Below are 18,972 nucleotides of genomic sequence, written 5' to 3' on the forward strand. Positions count from 1 at the left end.
GTATTTCCCTTTCTGAATTACTCAGCGATGGTGAGCATTACTGCTGGGTCGCTGAACTTTGGTTTATTGCCATTCAGATGGTCTGCACTTTACCTTTGTAGGATATAAATCTGGACAGGTTGAGACTGATAAGACGGGGGGAAAAAAAAGAAAAGAAAAAGGAAGCAGAAAGAACAAAATTCAAACAAGTTCAAATTATGAAAAGCTTTTGGGGGCCAGTACCCCAACTGGAAACCAAAAAAAGGAAAGCATTCACTTGCCCTTTCTAAGGTGGTGTTGAAAGACCTCAGCCCACCAAATGTAGAGTATTACTACTCCACCAGCCATCGGAAGAGCTGCCTTCACCTAGGGCAAGGCTAGGTTGGAGGCCTGTGAGCCATGAGGGCTCATTTGCGGCCCATCATGACAGCGAGGGCTGTTGCAAAATCCTATCTGCTGCCCCTTCCTGCCCTGGGTCTTGGTGCCCGTTGCCCTGGCGGTGCTCAGCTCTTCCATCCCAGCTGAAATGCCTGAGAGAAGCCATGGCAGTGTATTGGGGAGTGGGAAAGGAGGTGAATAGGTGGGCTAATGCCTCAGCAGGTGAAGACCCAACTGTGGTCTGGATGTAGGAATGTGCCCCTGGCAACTGAGCTGAGGATTTCTGGCACATGAGATATGTTTGCCCATCTCAACAGGGTAAGGAAAACCTTTGTGGGAGATGCTTGTGAGCAGCGTTGATTTGTGACCCTCCTCTGTAGGCAGCGATGGATGGAAAGGGCATGGAGCATTCTGAGCAGCCCCTAGCTGCCACGCCAGCCAGGGGCTGCACCTTGCCCCCTGATCTGATGTGGAGCAGCCCAGCCTCTGCTATCAGCCTCTTGCCTTGTGCAGATGGGAGGGTCCCCCTGATTCAACTGTGCCTACAGGAAAAGTCACCTTCGGGCTTCGCTTGGTGCTTCAAACCAAATCAGGGCCAAAGTAGCTTGTCTGGCCACTTCAGTCACTGTTCCAGGGCAGCTGAGCAGGCAGAGCCTGTGACTCCCCACCTTTGGCTTCCTCTTCCGATGGGTTGGGAAGCTTTTGGTCTTCTCCCTCAGCAGAACCTCAGTGGCAGTGAGCACATTGCAGTAATGCCCTTGGGAGCATTTGGGGAATGGAAACAAGGGCTGGGCTCTCCTGGCGAATTGCAGTGCAGGTGAATGGGGAAGATCTCCAAACCGGTCCAGCACTCAGCTACACACCCTTCCCTGCCTTCTTAATTGCAATTCCTCCCGATTTATCTGGATTACCAGGAAATAAAAGTACCAGGGCTTTTTTTGGTTACCTCCCACCCCAGCATCACACGTTTCAAGTTTGCAGGCAGCGCTGTCCCCAGCCCAGGAGAAAGGAAGCCTCTTGCTGCCTTGGGAAAGGACAAGCTCTCGCGTTATGCGCAGAGGTGGCCTAGTTCATGTGGGAACAGCACAATGACACCAATGCATGGGATCGGCTCTCTCCGGGATCCCCTTCGACTCCTTCTTGACAGTGATTTGATGCAGGGGAACTAAATATTGTAGGGATGGGTGACAGCATCTTCTTCCCTGAGCTTGGCATTTCAAACCCGCTGCAAGCAGACAAAGTTGCTGTTCACAGCCTCCTGGCTACATGAAAATCCTTAATGCTCCTCTCTGCTGTAACCCTGACAGATGAAAAGCTGTGTAGTCTTGTGGGCAGGTGGAGATCTGGGAGACAAATTGTGACCTCGGGCCTCCTGGCCTCCTTGGATTCCATCTCCTGTGTCACTTAGGCGTTGTACAGTGCCTAGCACCATTTCTGATGGTGCAAGGACTCTTCTATAACACAGCTGGATGAGCAGGGGGGGTTTCTGAAGGTACCACCCTTCCCCTCCCTTCAAGTGGGAGGCTTGAATACCTCCTGGGCAGGTAGGTGGGTATTTTTCTGGGCACCTGCCGAACCTTGGCCAAAGAAGGGTGGTTCAGGAGGCCATGCTGCTAGATCTGCCCGGTCCTGCATGCGTGCTGCTGTTCCAGGCGGACACCCTACTGCTGATAAAGTTTTACCGCAGTGCAGGAAACCATCTCTGTCACTCTGGGAAGTCTGTGGGCTTTCCCTGGCCCTTCTGCTTGGGGGACACTAGGGAAGGCTTGTAAGGCTTGAGTATTTTTAGAGGGTGATTATTTTATTGCCAATCGCATCAAACTCGTAGGCTAAAGGCCGTGCGCTAACATCTGCCCTGGAGTTAAGAGAAGTACTGCTGACTGCTGTTATGTAAAGTAGATAGATATGAGGCCAGACTTCAGCCCCACACAAGGAGAAAACCTCTGAGTCTTCATTAAAACCACAAACCTGCCCTGACCTAGCACTTCGAGGGAGACCATGGCATGGAAGAGAGAAAGCAAGCAGAGGTTTGATGGAGACACGGCTCCAGAGCAGCACCCTGGGATCCAGCCGTCTGGGAATTATACTCCGAGGCTCCCTCACACACTCAGGCTTTGTACCTGGACTTATTTTATATGGATGTTTCTCAAGCCCACACAAGCCAACGTGTATATTCTCCCTGTTTCACTCCTTTGTCTACCACAAGGACTGAAACCTCCTGAGTCCTTCAGCGCATTAGGATCTCTTCTGAATCTCTTTCACTTCCAGCCTGAATTATCCCGTGATCCTACAAAAAGTGCTCTGTTTTCCAGCACATTCAAAGCCATCTCATCAAGGGTCAGATGCTAACAAACGTCTGGCAGATTTGGCCCCAAGGCCATCCCCCAGGAGGGTCTCCTCCCCTGGATGTGCGGGACAGCCTGACAAAATGGTGGCTGCTGTTAACATTACCGCAGACAGCGTCTTCTCCGCGATGCACCTGTGTGCACACAAGCGAGCTGCTACCTGATTTGGCAAGCTGGGTCCGTACAGACCGGGTGCCTGCATCCATGGGACTCGGGCAGACGGAGCCCCAGAAGCAACAATCTGTAGGACCTATTTCACCAGGCTCAGGGCTGGGTTTTGTCACTCCGACTGATGGTGAGTTGTTTGCAGTCAACAAAGGTGGACACTGAAGGAGAGAGTCTGTCTGCCTCCACGATACGGAGCCCGTGGCCCAGAAAACATCTCCTCCTCATGTTGTGCAGCACCCGGGCTGTTCGCCTCTGTCTTGGTGCCCACCGTCATGTTGGGTGGTGACTGGCAGAGGGGCAGAAAGCCAAGGACTGAAAACTTGTCTTGGCAAACTGCTTTATCACACTAAGCAAATGGGTGTGCATGCATGGACACAGCAGCGGTGCTTCACTGTCTTTCACAGCTGTTCCCTTCCCCGGGACTTCACCAACATCCAGTTCAATGATGCCAGTGCTCAACTTTTTCTCAGGTGCCCAAAAACAGCCCCAGTCTGTCTAAGCTCTATCATTGTATGACAAACCCATCCTGCCCTGCTGAGTACAGCAGAGTGGATCCTGTACTGGACTGCCTGCAGGTGCCTGCACGCGATGGAGGGCTGGGATCCAGCTGAGAGAGCACCAGGTCCTCGGCCAGCCTGGCTTCCTAATGCTTCGGTGGCAGAAACCAGCAGTAGGTATGACCCAGGCCGAACCACAGCAGGGATCAAGCTGTTAGTGTTATCCCAAACCCCAGTTTAAGCCTTGGTTTTAAATAGGGCAAAGCAATGACCTTTGCCACTGGCCAGACACGTTACCACAGTGAATCCCAAGTCCCTCTTCACAGTCCTGTTTTAAAGGGCTCCTTGATTCAATACTGCTGCCTGCCCTTTGTGTGTGAAGCACTAATTTTCCTCCCTGATCAACTGAAAACTCGATCACTCAACTAAACGGAGCTAAGAATGTGCTACTCCATGTGGCAGTCGTGGATGAAACCCTGCGCGGGTCTCTGCCTCAGCCAGCCAGGCTGTTGTGTGTCAGCTGGGGGCTGAGCCTCTTGCTGTCATTTCTTTAACTCAGAAAAAGTCCTTTTTAGGGGCAGATCCCACCAAAGCAGCCGGGCGCTGCAGCTCTCAGACAAGCAACCACTGACAGATCTGATCCCTGTTACAGCACTTGTTTTGTGCAGCATTTCAGAGCAGCCCAGTAACACAAGTGTTACTCCCCGTTGCCCTAATTACAGCAGGGCAATTGCTGTATTTTACTACCGTGTTGTCTCACAGTTATTTCCAGTATTTAAAAATAACATCAGTCAAATCATTTGTCCCTGAGCCTTGTCCTCGGTGGAGTTTGCACTGGCATTTCCCAGGCAAATAAGTGAAAAGGGACAGGAGAGCTGCGCTCCAACTCGTTAATGCAGAGACAAAAGCTCATGGGGGGCCAGAGCTGTCACAAGAGGGAACAGGACATCTCTGAGCGAGCCTTCCCTCCGTTTTGAAATAGGGTGATGAATCCTGCCAAGGTCACAAGCAGGGAGAGCTCACCCACTGAGAGCAGCAGCTCGCTGAGGTGCCTGGTGGGGAACAGCAAAAATTCTCTCCGCAAACGTCCCGAAAGGAGGAAACCCCGAGGTTTGCAAACAAACAGCTGCTCAAAACTATCGTCTCCAGGCTTCATTAGGAACAAAAAAAAAAAGCCCCGTTCTGTGCCAGACGGACGTTTTGCTGCCAAGAAAAGTGCCACCTACTGGGTCTGGCCCGGCGGGGAAATGCAAGAATGGGAAACAAACCCTGAAAACATAACACTGGAAAAATCAAGTTTTTTCACCCTTTTAAAAAAAAACCATAAAACTATGCAGCAACAGTTATCCCAGCCACAGCCCCCTCTCCAGTCACACTCCTTCCACAGCTGAATCAACTGGACCTTTAAAGTAGAAAAATGTTGGGGGGGGGAAGTGAAGTTTTAGGGTTTGCAAGGAGGGACTTACCGGTGCTGAGAAGCTGCTGTTGTCTCCCGCAGTTCCCTCGGCTCCCGTGCGTCCTCTCCCAGTTAGCCGTGCCCTCCTAGTTAAATCCTGCTGCCATTCTCCGGCAGCCAAGCTCCCTCTGCCTCCCTGCGCAGCGCTTTGCCTGCCCAACGATGGAGGAGAGACCGAGGCAGAGCCCACCCGGTGCCCCAGCCTGGGGGTCCCCGTGTTGCTGGCTTCCCTCTGCCCTTTCGTCCCGGTGCCGCTCGCCCTAGTTGTCTGAGAGCAGGTGACAGAGGTTTCTTGGCAGAGGAGAGAGGAGGGGAGGGATGTGGAGGCAGCGAGAGGTGGAGCTGGGACCCGGAGCAACAGGTTACTGTATAACTAGGAGCCGGTGGCCTCAGCGAGCCAGCTGCATCCCCGCAAGGCACCAGGGACAGCTGGGGCCTTTGCCCACTCCTGGTGCAAGGGGACCAAAAGCTGAGCCGAGGTGCTGCCCGGGTGGGACGGGTGGGACGTGTTAAACTTCAGGTTTCTTTTGCCTGAGAACATTTCGTACCCAAAGGGGAGGTTGAAGGCAGCGAGGGGTGGCAAAGGAGCGCTCGGAGCTGGGTTTTCCATCGACGGTGAGGGAGGGGACGCACTGCCTGACTGCCTCACGGGGGGAACAAGGCACCTTTTGTGCAGCCTGGTGCTCTCCTCCGCAGCTCTGCACTGGCTCGCCGGTTGTTTTCTTCCAGCTCTGCTCCTGCCTGCTCTGTGTGCCCTGACGTCTGCAGCGGGGAAAGGTGCCTTGAGATGGAGGGAGAGGGCAAAACGTCCTCCCTCTCCAGGTCCCCGAAGCAGTTGGGGGTGAGGGCAGAGCCCCCTTTGGGGTACCCCACACCATGGCACGGTGCTCCTTAGGGTTACACTGCCGTAAAGCCCCTTATCCTGCCTCAGCTCTACCATGAGCTGGCAGGAGGTAGGGGGGCCTGGCCATGCCACAGGTCTCTGCCCCACACTTAAGCCCCTGGTGCCGGGCAAAGGTAAAACATAGCTTTGGCAGAGCTGTGACGGGGTTACGGTGGGGAGAGGGGAGTGATTGCTAAACCCACCTTTGGGAGGACTGAGGTGAAGCAATTGCTGTGGCACAGGAGGGGAGTAAAGGGCTCACTGGCCTTGGGCATTGGGCAAGGGTTTTGGCATCAGCATGGTGCAGCGTGAGCAAGGCTTGCTCCTGCGCAGGAGATGGTCCTTGTCGGCTCTGCTTGGGTGACCACCATATGCAGGACCCTGTTGTTATTCATGCGTGTGCGCCTGTGTGCCAGAGAGAAACTGTACAGGACCTTTTTGGCCATTGCAGGGAGTATTCCTGTGCCACTGCAGTACTGCATCAGCCCTCCATTGTGGGTGTCCAAGCTCTATTATCAGCGTTGTCAGGAGCAAAATCACCGTCCCCTCTTCACCAGGGCCCCAGGTGGGGCACAGAGAAAGCAGGAGCCACTTTTTCCTGGAGTAGCAGAGGTAGGACTTGAGCTTCAGCCCTTATGTTGTGGCGAGCATCGTCCCCGTGTTCTCTGAGAAGGATTTCTTTAGAAGCCCCAGTCTCATCACATAATCTCTTGTTGCTTCTCTCTTGCTCTTCAAAAGCTAGAGGGAAATTTTAAAAGATGGCAAGGCTGCTTCTGAGTTTCTGTTGCCAGACTGTGGAGAGGATGTTTGAGTTGTGCTTGGGATCTGCTATGCTGCCAGCTCAGCCCTACAGACCGTGCGTTTGGGGGCCTAGAGGGACCCTGAACTCTGGAAAATGGTCTCTTGTGTGGGCAGACTTACTACTTTCAAAGAAAACCTAGTTTCATTTGTCTCAAGATTTAACATTTTTTAAAATGGTGGGATCAGGTCATGAGCTGATCATTAAGCTGTAAAATATCAGCTGAATGTATTGGTCTCACAGACGTGTCCATGGCAGTGTGGGATCCATCTGGTTAGCCAGTCGTCTCCAAAAAAATGGGGCTTTTAAGAGCATTTTATTAATGTGCATATGCATTGCAGGCCTCCCCCCCCATCCCTACGATGTGTGCTGAACCTATGGCGTGTACATGCTAGAGACACCCCTTGCCACTGGCCCCGGGGAAGAAATAGCTGCAGCTTTGACACTAGAGAAAGAAATAAGAAAACGCTTCCACCATGGGACACAAGTCTGGAGGAAGCCTGGCTTCCTTAACTCGGTGCTTGTTGAGTTCCCTGCTGCTGTGGTGTTCTTTGGTGCCTGCCACACTATGGGGGCTAGCACTCAGCTTGCTGCCTGGCCCGTGTCCAGACGCTGCATGGGGGAACCGCCCCAGGTGAGTTATTGCAGGAGGAATGCCGCCGGGTGAGCTGGATGGGCAGGGGGAGAGCCAGTTCCCTGCATGACAGTTATGATTTTGGCAGCTTGGTTTTGACAGGAGAACGACCTCTTCCGCTGTAGGAGAACGTAAACTGGTAGTTGGTGTGATGCACCCACCCAGTGCCCCATCATCCTCCTCACCGCAATGTTGGTGAGATCTCAGGGCAATCTCGGTACAGGATGTGCTGTGAAAACAGGGCCAGCCCTAGGAGAAACAGCATTTAGAGAATGCCAGCCACACCACCAGGCAGGGGAAGCGATATCGGTTCAACAGAAGGGAAACGTGGTGGGAATGTCAGCTCTGCCGGAGGCCGGTGAGCCTTGCCAGCTGAAAGGTTTTGTGCAGGGGATCCCTACCCCCTGAAATGTGTCATCTGCCACATCTGCCACTGAAATGCCCCAGTGGCACCGCAGGGCTGGGCTGGCTTTCCTGGGGTACAAACTGGGATTTGGAAGGATTCTGTTGGAGAAGCTACTTAATGTTTAAGGCACTGACTGCTTGCTATCTGGCTACCTTGGCTCCGCATTCATGACGAAGATAGGCACAGCGGGCTACCATGAAGTGCTGTGCCCTGTAGGAAATCTTTAACTGCTGAGCAGACGCGGCAACTTTTCCTCTGGGCAGGGAAGAAAACCACAGTGGAGCTTATTACATCTTCCCTGCAACAGCTGATACTGGTCTAAGCAGGCCAGAGGCAATCAGCAAGAGGGGAATTACCCTGCTGCACAGTGGCAGTTCCTGAATGCCCGCTCTGCTGACTCGGCTCCCAGATGTGGAACCAAACGAGCGCACGTCCTCAGCCTTGCTCCTTCACTGGACTGTACCATTTCTGCTGGGTTTTGGTCTGTATGCTGTTTCTGCCTACTGAGGAACACAAAAAAGCCGTGGACCAATAAAGCCCTATCTCGCAGAGTATCTCCGAGTTTGAAATCCCAGGAGGCTAACTTGCCTCTTGGGATCAGCCTTTTAAATCAGGTTGGCGGCAGACACCCCTGTGATGGCTTGAGAACAAAGACTTCTTCCTTGCAGAGTAAACAACACCCAAACCGAGCTCCTCAAAATATGTGTTCCTCTAAATTTTTAATGCCGTTTTCATCCAACTTGCTCATCCTGTTTCAGAAGGGCTGGGCCTCATAATTAAAAGCTCCAGCAATCTTATGTCTGGCAAATGTCATCAATGGCTTCTCCATGCCATGCCCTGCTTCTCTGAACAGTGGGAATGGTTTGGAAAGGAGCTCCTGATTAGAGAAACTCTCTGAGGCCAGGGCCCCATTCACTTTGGGTCTTTCTACCAGCTCAGCATGGAGAGAAGCTGTCATGAAATCAGAGTCACCAGCATAAATGACAATTCCCATTCAAAGCCTGGCAATACCCGAGACTAAGGAGTTGTCTGAAGCTTGCAGACTTCTTCATCCTTCTCCTACATTCATCACAGAGTGGGGGGCTGTCAGCAGCAGAAGTACCCCAGTATCTGCTCATCTAATCAGAAAAAAGGTCATGGACAATTTTATCTTAAACTGGAAAATTGAAACAGAGCTGTCCTGCCCTTTTGAGGGTACAAATCTAGGTTGGTACCAGCTGACCCCCAGCAAGCACTGACAGCCATCCAGGACTCTGTGACCAGTCTGCAAGCCATCAGGCGGTGCTCTCAAATGAGCTCAAAAATTCATGTTTATTATCATTATGTTAATTTATGAACATTATGTTCATATCATTATATTTTATGTTCATTATTATGTGTATATTTACCCTATTGCTGACTATCAGCAAGCACTGTCACTCTCTGCTGATTCTTGTTTTTCATCTAGGTGATGGTTAGGGAGCAAAGAATTCACCATGTTTGATAACGTGTGTATATATATGTATGTAACACTGTTTTATAAAGCTTGAGGAGGCTGCTTTACTCTGTGTGGCCCAGCAGACTGTTCCAAACTTGTACTGTGCTGTGGGGATAGGCAGCCGTCACCTAATTAACACCTTCATCAGAACCATTTTTGAGGGCTATTTTCTGCATGGTTCAGGCCAGGGATCCAGTTTTATGGCACAGCATCACAAATGGTTGTAGGGCGGTAGCTGAGGGGGTGGTGATCTGTGGTGGGGTCCAACATCTTGGGGTAGGAACACCTTCCACTAGCTTTACTAGCGTCTCCTGCCTCTGCACCCTGGGTCTCTGCTACCTCCAGTTGTGCTAATATTTTGTATTTATTTTGTTTGTAGTGAGCACCACGAGAAGGAAGGAAGGTAAAGCACAGAGGCTGCAACTTGAAGTTAACATGTGTGACCCCATCTGCTCTACCACCTACATTCAGGTAAAAAAATATTCACTTTGCAGTATTTCCTTTAAAACCTGTCAGATGTTCTATTGCCAGATCTTTGTATAAGGTAGGTGTAAATACCAGGGAAAAAAATGTGCTTTTATCTGTATGCACGCAGAAAGGGGTTTTGCTTGGTATGCATTCATCATCAATGTGGTAGATACAGCTTGGTATGTTTGTTGCTCCTCCTAACAAGTATGTGATGAGTACATTCCATTATGCCAAACAAATCTGGAAGGACAAATAGGTGGGTGTTTGATTCACACAGATTAAGCACAAAAACATTTGGTCATTCAATTTCCTGGCTGCTCCTTAGCACCCAGTTCTGCTGCTTTTATGTTGTCTTCACGGATGCAGCCTTGCTCCTGCTGGTCAACAAAGGGTTGGTTGTGCCACTGCACTGCCTTAACAGGATCTGGCCCAAGGGGATTGGTGCCAATGTGTGTGTTTTGATTTTGACTGCTGGGCCGTGTAACGTGGACAGAAGCTGGTGTTACCCGGCCTTGGAAGGGGCTCCCCTGGGTATGACCAAGGGATGAAACTGGGCCCTTTCGCAGGAACTTTGCATCTTTTGTTCCCTTCCACCACCACTGGAAAGAAAACAGCAGTGTGGCTGAGGCAATACAGGGCCTGCACCACTGTATTTTCAGCTCAGGGCTAGTGCAAATTAGCGCAGACCTCAGGCACTCCTTCCCAGTACATTAGAATGGCCTACATATAGCAGCAGCATCAGGATCAGAAGAGTCTTTTACACACACGCAGTCTTGCCCAAGTCTTCCTTTGTGTAGCTTAGCTGTAGCCTAGGATCTGAACAAGATGCTCTGCACTTCAAACACTTCTTGGATCTCATACATTATTTATTTGAATAAATAAATACAAAAATAGGAAATTGTGAATATAAAACCTGCTTGTACAAAACCCCCATAAAATCCCCAAGCTTTACATTAATACATACGTATTTTTGATACAGTAAAAAAATCTGAAATTGCACAGAGTTCTTCATTTAAAAGACAAGGCTTATGTTGTAATTTTTTGCAGACTCATGCAAATAAATACATTTAACACCAAACAGAAATACATCTGACAACATTCTGTTGGACTTTTCAATAGGACAGAAGGGTGAGTGGATGGTGAATGTTTATGCTCATCTTAAGGCCATCCTATTTAAACAAACATACCCTCACACTACTGCCTTTGGCCTCTGTGTCAGTAAGAACCAGCTGCCCAAACCCTGTAGCTCTGGCTCTCCGGGTATGTGCAAAACTCAATTCAACTCTCTCCCATTGGGATAAATCAGGTACTGCCCTACTAAAGTCAGGGAAATTACCACTGGGGTCTGAAAACAAATGAGAGCAGAAGAGAAACTGTGCCCTCAAACACGAACGTGTATGTGGTAAGGCAGAAATGAGTCCATACTATATTGGCCTGATTCATTTCTGTGTCACTTTGGTTGTACGTTGCTGCTATGCCATGAAAACTCACATCATCTCAACAGCACATAGCCAGATGATACACTGGCTACTATTCGGTGTTGGGAATGAATATTTATTATCGATCCCTGATGAATACCAGAGCATTAAGTGTTTTTGCTGAATCATCTCGTGCCGTTGCCCATAAATAAGCTATGATGAGATAGTGTAACACAGCTGCTGGACAGCATATTTTACCTACCATTCAGGGAGATCTCTGTCCCTCAAAAATTTGTACTTTAAACAGGGGAAAGTTTTACAGGATTTTTTATATGCAAAAGAATTAAATATTTGAAATATAAACCCACTCTTTTACAGAAGAAATGTGTTGAGAACATGTTGAAAACTGCTAGGCTTTAGCTGACAAAAGCAGCAATGGCTATGACCTTTAGTACTGACTCAAGCCCATATGTAAAGAGAAGAACAGCATTGATAATGACGTCTGCTTTCAGCACGTAAGTTTGCCACACCAGGAAATATACAGACAGAATCACACTTCCGACTGTGATCACAAGACTGAGCCCTAATGGAGCCTCTTCTTCTGTCAGGTTACCCTTTGAACCTTGAAGGAAACAAAAAGCTGATATGAGTCTTTGATTTCTTCTGACAATATCACAAGCCATAAGTCTAGAGTATTCCTGTTCAAAAAAGGCTCTACTTCTCACAGCTCAGAGTACACTGAAATACTGTCCTGAATCAAGTCTCTGTAAGTAAATGTAAGAACCAACCCAAACACCAATGGACAATCCATTTCTTGCTGACCGAAGTTACTCTAAATAAAGAGCAATCAGTTGCTACTCAAAGTCACAATGCCTACCTTTTCTTACCACAGATAATCAGTTCTGAAGCTGCAACCATTTTGGTCACTCAGCTTCTTAGTCAAACATCAAACTTTCCCCCAGTCACTCCCAGCCCTGCACTTAGCATGACAACGTGGTGACTGCAGTGCACATCTAAGAGCATCCCATCCTGATTTTAAAATCTTGTGTGATATAGAATCTTCTGTATTCCCTGCTAATCTCCTCCTATTTCAAATTACTATCATTGTGGAGAAGCTGCATTTTTCTCTTCCTTGCATCTTACTTCCAAGCTAGTCTTAGTAGTTTTTGGTGTTTAACTACATCAGACTTGAAACTTGCTTCTTTATTCATCCACCAGGCTCCAGGCAAACATATGCAGAGAGCTTTAAGGCAGCAGCCTACATTCACCCCTACAGCAAGTCAGCTGAATTCAACAGAGACCCACCTTCCATAAATGTCTTAGGAATATTGAGCACAGATTTTAATAGTAACTTGTTTTTTTAAGAAAAGGACTTTATGAAGTTTTAGCAAGCTCTGGACAGGGGTCAGGAGGCCCTTTATGCTGTTCTGTCTTAGTGAAATGAAGATGTTGGAACTGGCATGTGTCTTCAGAAGGAGTGAAAGGAAAAGGTGTAGTCACAGTGGCAGCCGTACACTGCTCAGGGACGTCCTTAGCATTACCTGTTCCACAAGGCTCTAGCCATGTGGCTACTTGTGTACATTGCTGGAGCAGCTGAAAGGAGCTGTATCATCTCAGTGAATGGAATCTCTGTGTTTCAACATGTTCATTCTCAGAAGTCATGCTCAATTATAAACAGCGTAACAGCATTCCAGCTGTCCCAGTTATATTGCTTTCTGACAACCCAGCAATCATTTTTTAATGGCATTACAGATTATATTTCATATGAGAGCAAATTCTATTTGACCCTCTGGCCAAATCTATTGATCAGTCAGATAAAGTTTAATTGCTTAACTGAACAACAGTCTCCAAATATCTGCTAGTCTGCTAAACTGGCATGTTTTGACACACATTTAATTTCAGAATGATTAATGTTTAAAGATTATATTCCACTGAAAAGGCACAGTGATAACATGACATACCCAAGTATAATCGGAGCACTTCAAGAATGGCCATAATGAAAAGCAATGCAAGATCAGGAGCTAAAAAATCATCTGGGTAACTGAAAACTTGACCTGTAGAATAACACAGTGTAAATAAGCCAGGGAAATACAGTAGGCATACCGACAAACCACAACCGTGTCATAAGCACACAGCCTACTTCTGTGTTAGAATACGTGCAACTTACTTTTATAAACAATCATTGCAAGAGTCACCAAGAAGTAGAAGATGTAATAAATCCCATTTACATAAAATAGAATCTGTAAAGGAACAGATGACAGCTGATAACTGTTATTAAGGATTTGTCATAGCAATGAGGTGGGATCCATTTCATAAAGTCACCATTTCCCAGTAACCTCAAAATATACTGCTGTGCCTTTTTATACTAAATGGTTCAACTATGACTGGCCTACTGGTAGGGTTCAGAAAGTAACTTGAGATTGCAAATACCAAGAGTTAGGATAAAAGCTTGCTGTTTCAGGTTTGGCTTTAGTTACTTTTTTAAAAAATTTTATTTGGTATGTAGTGGGGTATTCGTTAGCCTAAGGAAATGGGGGGGGGGGGTGCGTGCATGTGTACATTTCCCCAAACAACTTCTATACCTGTTAGTCAGCCTTAAGCAAGTTGACAGAGGGTTGGCAGACTCCAATACATCAAATTCCTGCAAGTTTTTGAAAATAGGTGGCTCCGTGAAGCAGACAGGCCCTATTACTGCTCACCTGATGAAAAGTCTGAAAGCTGTGCTCTTTGTTACGTGTCTGAGAAAGGCCATGAGCTCAGCTTTGAGATGTAAATTCATAAGAAACAGACTCCCTTAATTCACTGCTTACAAAACTAACTGTTGTATACTGTGAGATAATATTTAGCTCTAGTTATTTGTCTGTCTATGTGGATCCACTGCCAAGGTATTTGAGAGCTCCACAATCCTTAATACATCCTCAAAATGCCCCTGAAGGACAGGGAATATGGCACGTACTGTTGTACAAATAGGGAGAAATTACTTGCAGGCTCAGGACAGATTCATCTCACCTGTAGCCATCCCAAGATGACAGCCACCCTAAAGTTATGCCTTGAGTCTGAATTAGTCGCCTGGGCTCCCTGTGGAGTCAGCGGAGATGAGCACCTTCCTAGCCAAGCAGCTCCCGAGCAGGGTGGGATGAAGTACTGTCCGGTGTTAAACCGTGCCAGCTCCCTCTCCGACTGCAACAGGAGTTGAAATGCCTAGCTTATAGGAGGTACCTCACAGTTAGATGTCTTCAAGAGCCCACCCACCCCCGTGGATAGGCACAATTCCTATATAGCAGGTACATACACACTGAAGGAATGATTTTCTCTTGAGGCACAGCAGCATGTTATTAATGCAATATAGGAGACACGCGTGGGACATTCTGGGGCTCACCACCACATGGAGAAGTTGGAATGTGGCTCCAAGAATGCAGAAAGTTTGGCCATTCATATGTATTTTTGATAACCATATGATACCAAATGCCTTTCTTAGCTTTAACTAATACAACGCAATTTATATAAGGAAGTTATCAGTGTAGATTTCATTATTTCCACATCTGTCTTTCTATACTCAAAATATTCTTTATCCTCCCCTCTCTCCCCTAGCCCTTCCGAAATCTTCTGAGTATCTCCAAGCAGAGACTTCATCCCAGGCATCTTGTACAGGAACTGCCCATCCAGTTTCTGAACAGAGCACCCACCCACACATGGTGGATATATTCCAGTTCCCAGAGCAGCTCATTTTATTAAAACAGAACCAGGTTTTTGTGTTTTTCCAGTTGAAGGAAGGTGGAGCAAAAAATTACTAGATAGGTTCTTAGCATGGAAATCTCTGAAGCCAAGGGTGTCTCCTGTTAGGAGGTTACTTAGATCTTGGCAGGAGTAAAGGTAGGGTGAATTAACATGAGAGAAGAGGAAGTACTATTGAAAGCTGCTTTTACTACCTCTTGTTGGCTGTGTCAGCTGTCTGTGAGGTGTGCTATGTGGGGTTTGTGTCCATCAGCCCACAAATCCAATTTTTAGCCTTGTTTCCTAAGGAAATGAGAGTTATGTGATCATAAAAGTGGCTGCCAGCCCTCTGTCAAGACTGCAGGGTGGGTTAAAGGGGTTTCTGCATGAGTGGAAGCCAATCAGGGCAAAATCTCAGCTAAACCCCAGCTAATGCTGCAAAAAACATCTTCCCTTGAAAGAAATGTTTTACCAGTTTTACTTCATATGGATGGTGCTGATGATGGAAAACTCAGAAACACAAAAATAGCCTTGTGCAGATTTATTAGGCAGGAAGATGTCAATGCATTTCAGCCAGTCTTTCTGAAGATTCCCTCATGTGAGGGATGAAAGGTACAAAAAGGATACAACTGATGAAGTTCCTCCTTTCCCTTGAGAAGGAAAAAATAAAGAGAAGAAAATAAATATTTACTGAAAGCGCTGCAGAAACATTCAAACAACTGATGTTACTACAGAGGTCAAGCATGCTTGTAGAAATTTTTGTCTCAGTTCACTGGAAGACTTACTATTTTCTCACATCATGCAGTTCAGGTTCCAAAAATAACTTTTTCAAATACATGAATTCTAAAGTAATCTAGGGGAAATCCCTGTTGTACAGTGTCACTTTCACTGAGGAACCTATCTCTTTCAAAACATAAAGAAGTACACAGGCATTACCTAGAACTTGTTTATCCTGTCCTTTCACAGCAGATGACACTTCATCCCCTCTAACTATGGAGGAACAAGGGAAACATGCAAGGGAACCAGAATGTACCATTTGTTTTTAAATTGTGAGAAAGCATTCATGTAGAGCACAGGGCTCCCCGGTTCCTGTAAATAACATCCTTCCAAACCGGTTCCCTTCAAAAGCAAAGTCATTCTATGTAAAACCTTAGTATGTTCTGATCACCCACAGAAATCATACCAAATATTTTCTATAAGCTAACCAATACATTTTACTTCTTTTTTTTCTGCAAAAACACAGATAAAATTCCCTTGCAACATGATGGCACTGACCTACTAAAGTACCTCTTAAGTAACTCATTAATATTCTTAGCCTCTTTCAGACACATGAGGAATTAAAAAGTTACGATCTCTGTTTCACAGAGAGTAAAACTGTCTGTGAAAGGCTGTTTCATCCATCTTCTCAAAGACAGCTCATTATCATCAAATCAGTGGGACATACTCACCTCACCATCTTCATCTCTGGGCTTCTTGAGGTTAATGTCCTCATCACCTAACAGTCTTATGCAGTTGGGCCCAAATTAATCCCCACTAACTTTAGGCACCTAATTAAGGTGTCCAATTTGGGAATGCAGTGGAAATAGGCAAGCAATTTTAGAAGGTGATTCATACTGTCTACGATCTGAAATGCCTCCTGGACGTGCTTCATCTCCTCTCCACCTTCTGTAAAGGGACTATAGGCTCCTAACAGACTCATCCCTTCACTTAGCCAAAATGCGTTTTGATGAATGCTTGCTTTCTTTTTGCAGAATGGGAGTTAAAGGTTTCATTACACATCATGTTCTGCAGTGACTAATGGTTAAAGATGTGTTTGTATTTATACGCTGGTATAAACCCTCATGTGAAAGTAACGCCTTGTGTCAAGATGATGTGCTTCCTTTCTTGCACAGCAGTAAGGAGATGTCTCCATTTTAAAGTTATTTTAGAATGTGAAGCAGGATGTTAATTTGAAATACCACAACTGCATGCGCAGACGTGTTATTATTCCGCAAGAAGCGTCTGGATATGCACTCTTTCTGTATAACCACACACTAAGCTATACCGGAGTAACTTCATCCACCCTGGGTAGCTACACTGCCATGATGCCAGTGGTGTAATTAAGAGTAGTATGATTTTACCGTACAGGCAACCCCTAGTGAATTCCCTAATAGCAATTCCCCAACTTTATTTTTAAACTTTTTTTTTTTTAAATAATTTCCACAAGAGGGCACTGACCACATTCCTGCATCTGTTCCAAGGTGGGGTTTGATAGCCACTATTATTTAGAACATGCTGCCTCCCCCTGAGCAACAGGAGACATTTCACACAGGTTAAACATTTAAACCCGACAACACACCTGTGAAAGGGATACTGCAGTTAAGTAGTAATTATTATGCCATCTGAATATATAATTTCAGGTGTAACAGTAGGCTGCTAATCCCAACACCCTGAGATCATCTCACTGCTAGGATTAATGAAGTCTGGATTGCTGCTGGGGGAATTTTTAAATTGAAAGTAAGCATTCTGGCACAGGAAAAAAAAAGCACAGTAACAATTTTAAAGCATTTATATGAAGCACACGAACTTGCAGCAGCAAGAACAGCATTCTGCTAAGGGGGGCATTTGCATTAGTGAGACCTGGCGTAGTGACTTTCCACTGCGTGCAGGTTGGCATGTGATTTCTGCCTACTGGAAAGCTTGTACAGTCCAGAAGAAAACAAAGTGTAACGCCACTTGTTTCCTGTTGTATAAATTCTTTCATGTAGGAGGGTAACTCCCAGGCAACAAGGTAGGAGGGCGGCAGCTATCCACCGCACGGGCTGGAGTCCGTCTGCACGTACACATGCCTCCACTATCAGTCCTGCTCTCAGACAGCCCTTGAACCAAATCTTGCTGACTTTTCTGGACAGTTTTGTAGAGAACAGCTACAGACCACGCTCCAGTGAAGTGTTTTATACAACAAAAGCCTGACTACTTATCCAGGCTGCTCATGATTTTAGAAATGACTGTGAGTGATGCTGTGCACGCTTACTTGAGGTAGAACACAGCCCATTTTCTAAAAAAACTGGATTTTTTTAATGCTAAAACTGTATTAAAAGCATGCAGCAGCTATAGTTAACATTACCCAGTGCACCTCATTACACAAACTTGTTTTTAGGTCTTCGGCAAAGGCTAATTGTTCAAGCCAAAGTTTTCAAAACTGGCTTTGTCTACCTAGGGCTGAAATTTACATTTTGCGGGGGGGAAACCCTTGACCTGTTTGAAAGAAGTGGGAATTAATCATTTTGACCACACTAATGAAGAGCTCCCCTCCCCTCCCGGAATCCCAGTGGTTCATAATTTGAAGCAAAGACTTGAATTTTCAAGGGGCGTCACTCGGCCTCAGGAAAGCGATTTGCCTGTGGATAAAGGTGCTCCTCGGCCCGCACAAGCGCCAAGCCCCTGCTCTCGCTGACACAGGGCCCGCAGCTGCCGGGATTTACCTCAGCATGTCGGGGCTGTCCCGATATGGCTGTCGGGCCGGACTCGGCGCCGAGGCCTAGCTCGACCTCGGCCCCCGCCCGGGGAGGCGAGAGCTAACCTCTAACACGGTGGGAAACAGCCACTCCCGGTCACCCTCCGCCCCGCAGGGACATCCGCGGGGAAAAGGCCTGCCGGTATCGATGGCAACGCGCCGCTCACCTCGCCTCACAACGGCCATCTTGGCGCCCCTCCCCCGCCGCCCGCCAGTCCTCCACCGTCCCGGCAGCCTGCGCGCCGCGACCGTTCGTCCGCGCGCGCCTGGGAGGAGCTCGCTGCCCCCCCCTCCTCCCCACTCCCCACCTACCCCGCCCCCTCTGCCTTCGGGTGAGATCGGAGCGCTCGGCCCGGTTCGGTCGCTTTCGGGCGGATTCGGGCTCTGCCCGTTCGGGCGTCTCCGTTCGGGCCGGCGAAGGGGAATTCGGACGCGATCGGAGAGGACTCGGAACAGATCGGCTTTCCTCGCGCCCGCCTCACCCGCCTTCGGGCAGGATCGGAAAAGACTCGGGCGAGCTCGGGATTCTTCGACCCTCTGGGCCGGACCGCTCGGGGACTCGGCCCTGTTCGGGCGCGCTCGGCTTCCCCAGCCGATCTGTCAGGTATCGCTTCGGGCCGCGCTTCCACGGACTCGGCCGGGCTCGGCTGCGTCCTGCCTTGGGATTGGCCAGCCGGCAGGAAACGCGGGCCCCGCTCGTCGGGAACCATCGATCGCCTTCGGACGAGGCCTGGAAAGACTCGGGACACTTCGGGCACCATCGGAAGCGGTTCGGAAACGCTCGATTCCGCCCGGGGAACACCTTCGGAAGCGCTCGGGCGAGCTCGGCACCCCTCGGCCGCCCGCCGAAAAGC

The 18,972-nt window shown here is 48.1% G+C and overlaps 1 protein-coding gene across 1 annotated transcript; it reads right to left on the reverse strand.

Annotated features, from left to right (window-relative positions):
- Positions 1-10,406: 10,406 nt before the first annotated feature.
- TMEM80 (transmembrane protein 80) lies at positions 10,407-18,372 on the reverse strand. Its single transcript, XM_010564319.1, has 5 exons — positions 18,286-18,372; positions 15,250-15,266; positions 13,076-13,169; positions 12,870-12,962; positions 10,407-11,530 (listed from the first exon to the last, which is right to left on the reverse strand). The coding sequence occupies exons 1-5, from the start codon at positions 18,302-18,304 to the stop codon at positions 11,325-11,327; spliced, it is 429 nt and encodes a 142-aa protein (XP_010562621.1). The 5' UTR covers positions 18,305-18,372; the 3' UTR covers positions 10,407-11,324.
- Between the last annotated feature and the right edge of the window lie 600 nt (positions 18,373-18,972).

This window comes from Haliaeetus leucocephalus, unplaced genomic scaffold (assembly GCF_000737465.1).
Source record: "Haliaeetus leucocephalus isolate CR32 unplaced genomic scaffold, Haliaeetus_leucocephalus-4.0 Scaffold177, whole genome shotgun sequence".
Classification (NCBI taxonomy): Eukaryota; Metazoa; Chordata; class Aves; order Accipitriformes; family Accipitridae; genus Haliaeetus; species Haliaeetus leucocephalus.

Excerpts from the sequence above, each read along its gene's own strand:
- TMEM80 (XM_010564319.1), bottom strand. Across the intron at positions 12,963-13,075 it reads TGCAATGATTGTTTATAAAA|GTCAAGTTTTCAGTTACCCA; the intron begins GTAAGTTGCACG and ends GTTATTCTACAG. Across the intron at positions 11,531-12,869 it reads AGTGCTCCGATTATACTTGG|GTTCAAAGGGTAACCTGACA; the intron begins GTATGTCATGTT and ends GTTTCCTTCAAG.